The sequence below is a fragment of the Anoplopoma fimbria genome, chromosome 22 (genome assembly GCF_027596085.1).
Source record: "Anoplopoma fimbria isolate UVic2021 breed Golden Eagle Sablefish chromosome 22, Afim_UVic_2022, whole genome shotgun sequence".
In the NCBI taxonomy this organism is placed as follows: domain Eukaryota; kingdom Metazoa; phylum Chordata; class Actinopteri; order Perciformes; family Anoplopomatidae; genus Anoplopoma; species Anoplopoma fimbria.
Window position 1 is genome coordinate 8,829,765 of NC_072470.1, and position 8,441 is coordinate 8,838,205.

Below are 8,441 nucleotides of genomic sequence, written 5' to 3' on the forward strand. Positions count from 1 at the left end.
TGTTGAGCTTCTCTGGTAATAATCACACTAAAAGCCTCAAATCTGATGTTTTAGATCCATATATAGGATCTGTTAAGTCCTAGTGCAGCTCACTTCTAATAAATCCTCTTTTAGAAATTGCATTTCTTCACGGCTAAATGTGTTTGCAAAATAAGTTTTGAACGACCAATTCCCATTGAGGTGTACTCTGGTGATTTAATAATGCACTTCCATAAAGTCGGGGGCCAAATTTTCAAAAAAACTTTTGAAATTGAAGCAGCAATTGCAGAGATATCCAGACTTTTAGTCCCTAGTGTTGGTCAAGCTCCAAAAAACGCTGGATCCTACATATCCCATAATGCAGCTTAACAGCATATTTTCATGCCTGATAAATTCTCTTGTCTTTCAAGCTACACACCAACGGTTTAAGATGCAGACTTTCTGTTATACATGTGTCATCTCCAAGCTAAAGCTGAGACAACACTAATGACATCACTATGACATCATCGGGGATGTTTTTCTTAGACATGACAGAGCTCTATAGAAGTCATTATAAAGATGTTTCAACAGGCTGAGCAGTAAACTGTGTAAAATGCGGTTTAGGTTAGGAAAAGATTAGAGATGTGTTTAAAGGTCGACTTGTCCTTTCCCAACTTTTTCAAATGGATACAGATATATATATAAACCTCCAAAATAATGGAGCTGCCCTTTAAAAATATTGAGAAGTAAACCCCATTTAGTGCTTGAAGTCAGCATTGACTTTTTCAGTATTTAACCAAGACCATGATCTTTCCCCACGATCTATCATTGCCCAGAGAATCCAGCAAAGTGCCTGCCAAGTCATGTTTGGTCGTGACTATTCATGCACATCGTCGTCCTCAGCCAACAGATATCCGTGTATCGACGTGGTGTCCAACCGCCCAGGTCAAAGTGAAGCTTGAGTATGAATAATCTGTTTCTCTAGGTCTGTGTGCCACCCTGTAGAGGCTTTTATTTTTAATATCCCTGCTGCCTTTTCACTTCAATTAAATTCAGCTTTATTAATCCCAATGGGTGCAACTCATTCAAGCACCAAAAGGTCTAAAAGGTGATTGCTGGTGGGCTCTAATGCAGGAAGTACACTTCGTGTGGAGAAAACCATTAAGCCCACACACTCTCATGACAGTAATTCAGTTGTAATTTAGCCAGCTTTTATTGTATGTGCCTGCTTCATACAACAACATCCTCTAGGTGGTCACTCACAAGTCTGTGCCTGTTCACATTAACTGTATTTGTGCTTTAAGTTGCTGTAATTGCCCAGCAGTGATGTCTTCACGCTGAAAATCACAAATCATTGTCTGCTCTTCCTCTTTCTGTGCTTTTCTTTTCACCACAGGAAGCTACCGCTGAAGGAAGAAAATGGAAAAGAGTCTCTCAAGCCGGATACGATTGAAATCAAAGTGCACAGTGACAACAGCATCCACACAAAGCCCGACGACAGCAAAGCGTAAAGTGGGTCGCCTCGCCACCAAAAGAACATTCGGATCATGAGACCAAAACCCAGAGAAACTACAGCACTGGAAAATAGTGGAGTAAAATACCATATCTGTTTATAACAATGCCCCAGTGACAGGCATGTGTAAATACAAATAATAGGGAGAAAATAGAGAGAAAGGGTCAACCTTTTAGACGCCCTGAGTGATAAATGTATCATGTTCTTAAAAAACATGGCATCAGTGGAAGGCTCTTGTTGATCAATGATTGTATTTTCTTTTTGTCCCACTTTGGTTCATTACTTGACGCTTAAGTTTTACCATCTACATAAGACTTTCATGCAGTTAAACAATGATACATCAGCTCCCACTTTGACTGTTCACACAAAGCCCGGCAATGCAAGTATATATATATATATATCACAATGCTGAGGTATTGCACTTCAAGCTAGCTGACTTCAGTTTTGTTGCTTCAGGAAAACCTGAGGCATTCGCTCCTGCTAACATTTCAAGGGTGAAAAATTCTATCAATCAGGATTTGGTGATTAATTCGAGAGAAGAATTTGATATTTAATGAATAATGCTTTCTGAAGGGCTACTGTGGATCATAGTTTGTGTTGCAGGAAGTATACAGCATAATAAAACATGTGCATTGATACCATTGTTAGCGTAGCGTTTTACATCGACTCTCTTGACACTCTAACAATGTGTGCATAAGTATGTTTTATTCATCTGTGGTCAAACTGCATTCGCTGTTGTGCGCTGTGGTGTGCAGCTTGAGTAATGAAAAAAATGACGTGTTGAAAGGCCACAAATGACCTGAGTGGTGTCATGTAATTGTTGCGACGTGAATGGTAGGACTCAAGGCATGGGAACAACCGAGTAAAGGTCTGCTGAAGAGAAATAAATCAATATGTGTGTCATGTATGTTTTTATTGTTACATTTCTTTATTCATCCTGGTCTCCGATCTGCATCTGATGCATTTTTTTAAAAACCCTTTTTGTTTCCTGGTCTGATTGCTATTCTCTCTGATGTTGTCATGTGTTGTACATAGGTGAAAAAAAAAGAATATTTTACAGAGCTTTTATGTAAATATACCCTAAAGGATGTGTCTTTTTTCAAAATGCAACAGGCTTGGCTTTTTTTGTGAACGCTCCTCGGATGAAAAGCTGTTTTCTTTTGTTTAGTTTTTTTCTTCTTCTGTTGTGTTTTAGTCCAAAGTTCAGTGATGGTGTACTTCTGCTTTTTTGAGTCATTTGCTTTCCCTCAAGGAAATCCATGCCCTAAGGCTATTTCACGGTGTTTCAATGGAGACGGTAATTACGGCATTAGTGTGCCTTCTCTTTTTTTTCCTCCCCCCCTTGTGGCCCAATGCCGCTGCAGCAGTGGAGACCTTAAAATGATTTTTGATGACGCTGCTTTTTGCCACAGAATGTGTCAGAAGATTGAATTTTTATTGTGGTGCTGTGAATTCTGGGAAATGTAGTCTTAGGATTGTGGATTGTAGTCGACAACACTGGACAGAAACAGACGTGTGTGTATCTACCTGGTTTGACAAGATGTCAGGTTGAAGCTGTTACTCTGGAGTGACAGGCTGCAGAAATCTGGTTTTAATGCAGTGTGTGTGTGTGTGTGTGTGTGTGTGTGTGTGTGTGTGTGTGTGTGTGTGTGTGTGTGTGTGTGTGTGTGTGTGTGTGTGTGTGTGTGTGTGTGTGTGTGTGTGTGTGTGTGTGGGGTGCGGTGCGTGCATACATGTATGAATGAGTGAATATTATTGTCTTCATGAATCAGGTTGCATGTATGTCTGTTGAATGTATCTGCACGTACTGTAGGTCAAACTGCTTCTGTATGTGAATGTGTGCCCATTAAGAGATTTCACAATAAGAGTCTCCCAATTTCAAATAATACCTGAAATTATAGATTCAATATTATGCTATTCTGCCATTTATTTTGTCATAATTTATTTGTTGGCTTAATTATCTATTTATATTAGATAAAAGGTGTAATATTGAGTACACTTTTTTCAGTTCCATGATGCAGCGCTGCGAGTCTCATTCAGTAGGTTTATGATGACCACGTGCCAAGTATGAATGTCCGAGTGCTGTGAGCGTGTTCCTCTTTGAGTTGGCGGGAGCTCTCACCCTGAGTTTCAGAGTGCACTCTGATAGGTAAAAACTGATTATGTAGTTCTCGACAGTGATTAATTCCCTCGGCTGCAGCACTCCACGCATGTGTCTGCGAGCCCCCCCCCCTGCAGCAGCCGCCACCGCCACCCCCTCACCACTGTTCTCCCTCTCATTGGTTTTTATCTCAGACCTCATAGCACTGGCTTTGTTTTCTCCCAGTGAGTCCTTGTACCTGCATATCTCAAATGGATGGTCCTGCCATGGAGTGGTTCCGCTGCCTGTTACGATGACTGTAAATATGGGAGCACAGTGCCTGGAGGCTATACGATTTGTACATGTTCTTTTGTATTTGAATATGAGTATAAATACCCAAACCCATACCCTTCTTATCCTCTCTTTCCCACCCTTCTCGTCCTCTCTGTCTCCTCCTCCGCCATGCCTCTGTCCTTTTTCTGTAGGGGGCTAAACAGGTGTGTTTGAGCTCAGTGTACAGTGTGTGTCCTCTTTGTCCCCATGCTCCCGTGTCCCCTTGGACTGTCCCTGCTGAATGTGCTTTGTGCAGGAGGTGGGAACTATTGATGTCTCTCTGTACGTACCTGTGGAAAACACTTGTGACTCCTGTCATTTGCCGCTGTAAATAAACATGTCCTGGTAGAAGAGAGTGAGATGTTGCCATTCATTGTTTCATTTCTGCCTTTTTCAGTGGCTCTCCAGCTTTTATGTGGGTGTGCAGAAGGATCATACAAGTATTTATGAGCTTTTATTCAAAAGTACCTCAAGATGATGCTTTATCATTTTAATAGTGGTATGTTTGATTAAATAAAACATTTTGGAAATACAAATATTAGTAACATCAGTAAATTAGACACTAAAGCTAGCAGACATTGAGCTTAGCTTAGCTTTGAGAAATAATGAGGCCTGTATCTCCCATAAGTATTCATGAAGGACTGTTTATCTGCATCCACACACAATCAAAACCATTTTTGAGGTATGAACTTTTAGAAAAAGAAAAAAATGTCATGTTAAATATTGGTATTGCCCTTTAAAACTCAGATTCCACAGTCTGGAATTGTATGATTGTATGATATGTTTTTGTTTTAAATAACCTAAAAACCCTCAGCAACAAGTCTACCAATAAGTCCAGAGCTCATTTAATAATGTGATAGTTAAGAGAGAAACTGAGTGAGTCATTAAATAAATATAAAATGAGAAGTGGGAGCATTAACTAAATCACTAAAAATCACTATGAGGTAATGTAACACTCACCACCGCAGGGAGAAAAGATGATGTCGTCGATACCGATACTGGGTGAACATTTCATTGTACTCCTCTGCATTGTAACGGGCCGTGCTGTAGTCTGGTGCAACAGTGAGATAAAGGAGACATCACCACTTTAATAGCTCCTAATTTTTTTCCGCCGTTGAAGTCGGCAGAGCTCATTTTTCCAGAGGACAGGGTGCTATTTTCATCAAGGTCATTCCTAAACCTCCATTACTCCCGTTTTAACTGGTAACTGTGTTGCATCTGAATCTGGCCTCCCTTCCTTGAAACAGTAGAAGTGCTTTAATGATTAAAAAAATAAAAAAAAAACAGAGCGACTGAGAAGCCCCGCTCAAAGGGGGAATTAAAACAATTCTGAATAGCACGGAGGAGCCACAGTGTTCCATGACAAAGCTGCCCCCTCTTCAGAACTCATTTGAAGTCAGCAGATAACGTTTCTCAGACGTCTCCCTCCCACGAGAGGGAGGGAGGGAAGCAGCGGGCTGCCTGTTGGATCCTGGCTGCAAGGGCCTCTGTTAACAAGGGGAACAAACTTCAACTTCGTCTCCCACAGGGGCTCAAAGGAAGTCTGCACATCAAACAGTCTCATTTGGATGAAGAGATGCAGAGAGGAGCGATATTGGCCGCTCTAGGATTGGGTGGGGGGGGGGGACGCTGGCTGTGGATGAGTTAAAGGCACAGAAGTCATCTCCTCAGTTTGTCACGTGTTAGCAGTTAGACCGGTGATTACTTTCTCCCCCACATAGAAAGCCAGACAAACAACAGAAGTGTCGGACCACACACAAACACACACAAATAAGCAAACAGTGAGTGTATTGAGCGCCGCTGGGAAGTCACACACCACACTAAAAAGATAGCGCAGTAAGCCTTCAGGTAATATTTCTCCCCTAATCTTTCCGTTTGCAGAGACTCCCATGATACTGTACCCTGACAGCACCTTAATCCCAACTAGAAGAGAAGTTTGGGAAGTGTGGGAGGAAATCTCCCCGCCATTGTTGAAGTTTTCTCTCTCGTACGCTCACAAGCATGCATGCACTTAAATGCCTCCTCGCAGATGCTTGCACACAGAATTCCACTCTTAAATTAAAACTTTGCAGGCATGGTAGGAAGTGGAGTGTCCCCAAACTGTTAGCCTCATGTGCAAATCCTGCAGGGAGCTTTTTTGGCAGGTACAAACCCTTTGCTTCCTTAATCTGCTTGATTTCAGACTCTCCCAGCAGAGGGCCGACTCCTCTGATTTGACAGGAGAGAGGATGGGAGGCGGCAGGTATGTGTACTGACTAATCCTCATTCAAAAAGTAGGAAACAATAAATCTGTCATGGCAGAAAAGTATTTTTGCACCTTTGTTGCACTTCTGAAAAGGCACAGCAGTGATGGACACTAAGTTTGATATTGCGTTCTTCACAGAGCAGCCAAAGCAAGATGTCCTGACTTTCAGTAAGATGAACAGAGGTCTCACTCGCAAAATCCAGAAGCGATACTAGTCGTCAAATCCTCCACATGGCACCTTTAAAATTAAGGATTATGAGATTTCATTCACCATTTTGCTTCAATATTTGCAAAAGTATTAACTTTAACAAGGCAGTTTGACGGTACATACCCTTCTAAAATCATATATCCTTGCTGAAAATGTTCCCTGAAGGAATTGAAATGTCATCAGAAGAAGGAAAATAATTAAGGGTATAAACATTCTGCATCACTAACTGGTGGTGGGGAGCAGTAAAGAAACATTACTTATACATACTGCAGGCTATGCTTGAAGATGGATATTGTTCTGACGAGTTGCTCACATTGCAGGTAAAGCTGCTTGATGAAGGATTGGATGCAAATATTAAATTACTATGGATGCTGAGAGCAGAACAGCTCCATCAAGATCTGCAAGAACAGTTGAAAAGGTGAGCGCACTTGGCAGCGTGCCTCGTTTCGGTGCGTTTGACTGTTCAGCAGATTCCTGAAGCCCTCAGTACTTCTATCATAAGCAGTTCTATCAGTAAGTTCAGCAAAGAAGCATCACTTAGCATTTCTATGAAAGCTATTACGCGCTCACGTCCTCATTCATTTGGAGCTACAGCTGAATGTGCCATAACACGACTTCTCCTGCATTCACATCTGTCAAACCTAATATGACCCTATTAACTGGCACAAAGAGGAGTGACTGGGCAGAGATTTCCTAATATCTTCAAGAACTTGCTGACTTATGTTTTATGAATTCAAGATGAGGTCATGTCACCCGCTGGAGCGTCTTAAATTGGCTTTTGGAGCAGCTCATACTGTGCTCTAACAACAGGGAGAAGACGTGGAAACATAAATAGCTGAGGAATTCAAAGAAAGCTGCATCACCTCTATTTTTCTTATTAAAAGCAACTAAACATCAAGCGATAAAGCAGTCCTCCTGCTGTCCCAACAAGCAAGCTCTGGAGGGGACTAAGACACAATCCAGATGACAAATGAGAGCTTTATGGCTGTTCGCACTGCAGGCTCAGCGTTCAAGGACACACCGGGAGGATTTTCCAAGGGAATAGGCCTAAATTACTTCAGGTTGTAACTCTTTCAAAGTGATGCAGTGCCTTTAAAGAGAAACACATGAGGTGTGTTGAGGCCTTTTGATAGTCGGTGCAGACACAGATAAATACATTAGGATGGAAATCTCGAAGCTAACGTTGGTCACTTCATCTCTCTGTGCTGTGATTCGGGGCTCTTTCATTATAAAGCTCAGAGCTACAGGAGACGTAATTGAGTATGCGCATATGCAGCTGAGCTGTGAAATACCTTTTTGTGCTGGATGAAAGGACACTTCCTCATGCAATAGAGACGTTTCAGAGCACCAGGTGAATTTCTTTGGCTCGCTGGATTCGAATCACAATGAATGGATTTTATACCAGCAGTTGACTAATAAGCAGTTATGTCCCGTAAAAATTAAATGCTGCGCTATTATTTTTTTGGCATTTGAATGAAGCCTGTGAGAAATGTTCAAATCAATTTGCGCAGCAGGTATGATTTGTCAGAAATCAAGATAACCTCCCCTTCCAACTTAAATATGGGATTCATCTCTTGCCTACGGTTGAAATAAAGTTAAAATTCACTCACGGCACATTTAGACATAGACATTTGGACATTAATTAGTGATGCTTAGTGCATTATCTTCCAATCAAATGTTGAAATGACTTGAAAAAAATAATAATAATAATAATAATAATCAATCCTTTATTAGTCCCACAATGGGGAAATTATTTCTCTGCATTTAACCCATCCCGGAGGAGCAGTGGGCTGCAATGAAGCGCCCGGGGAGCAACTTGGGGTTAGGTGTCTCGCTCAAGGACACCTCGGCATGTTGCCGGTAGAGGGGTTTGAACCACCAACCTTGTGGTTACGGGACAAGCGCTCTACCTCATGTGCCACAGTGATGAGACTTGTATCTACATTTAAACATACAACAGAACCAGGAGTTTACATTGATGCATGTTTTAGGGTGGATTCATTCAAGTGGAGCATATTGTGTCCATTTGAATCCAAAACAGGCGTGTGACATCAAAGCTCCATCATAACATCCTTTTTCAACAGGAAGTACTTCAACTTCCAGG

General features: G+C 41.5%; 1 protein-coding gene across 1 annotated transcript in view; it reads left to right on the plus strand.

Moving 5' to 3' along the window:
* The window catches only part of LOC129111483 (neural cell adhesion molecule 2-like), a 71,389-nt gene extending 69,549 nt beyond the window's left edge, over positions 1-1,840 (plus strand). Inside the window, exon 17 of the mRNA XM_054623453.1 lies at positions 1,355-1,840. Within this exon, the coding sequence (XP_054479428.1) occupies positions 1,355-1,469 (115 nt within the window). The 3' untranslated portion in view covers positions 1,470-1,840. The remainder of the gene's footprint in view (positions 1-1,354) is intronic.
* Positions 1,841-8,441: the final 6,601 nt, after the last annotated feature.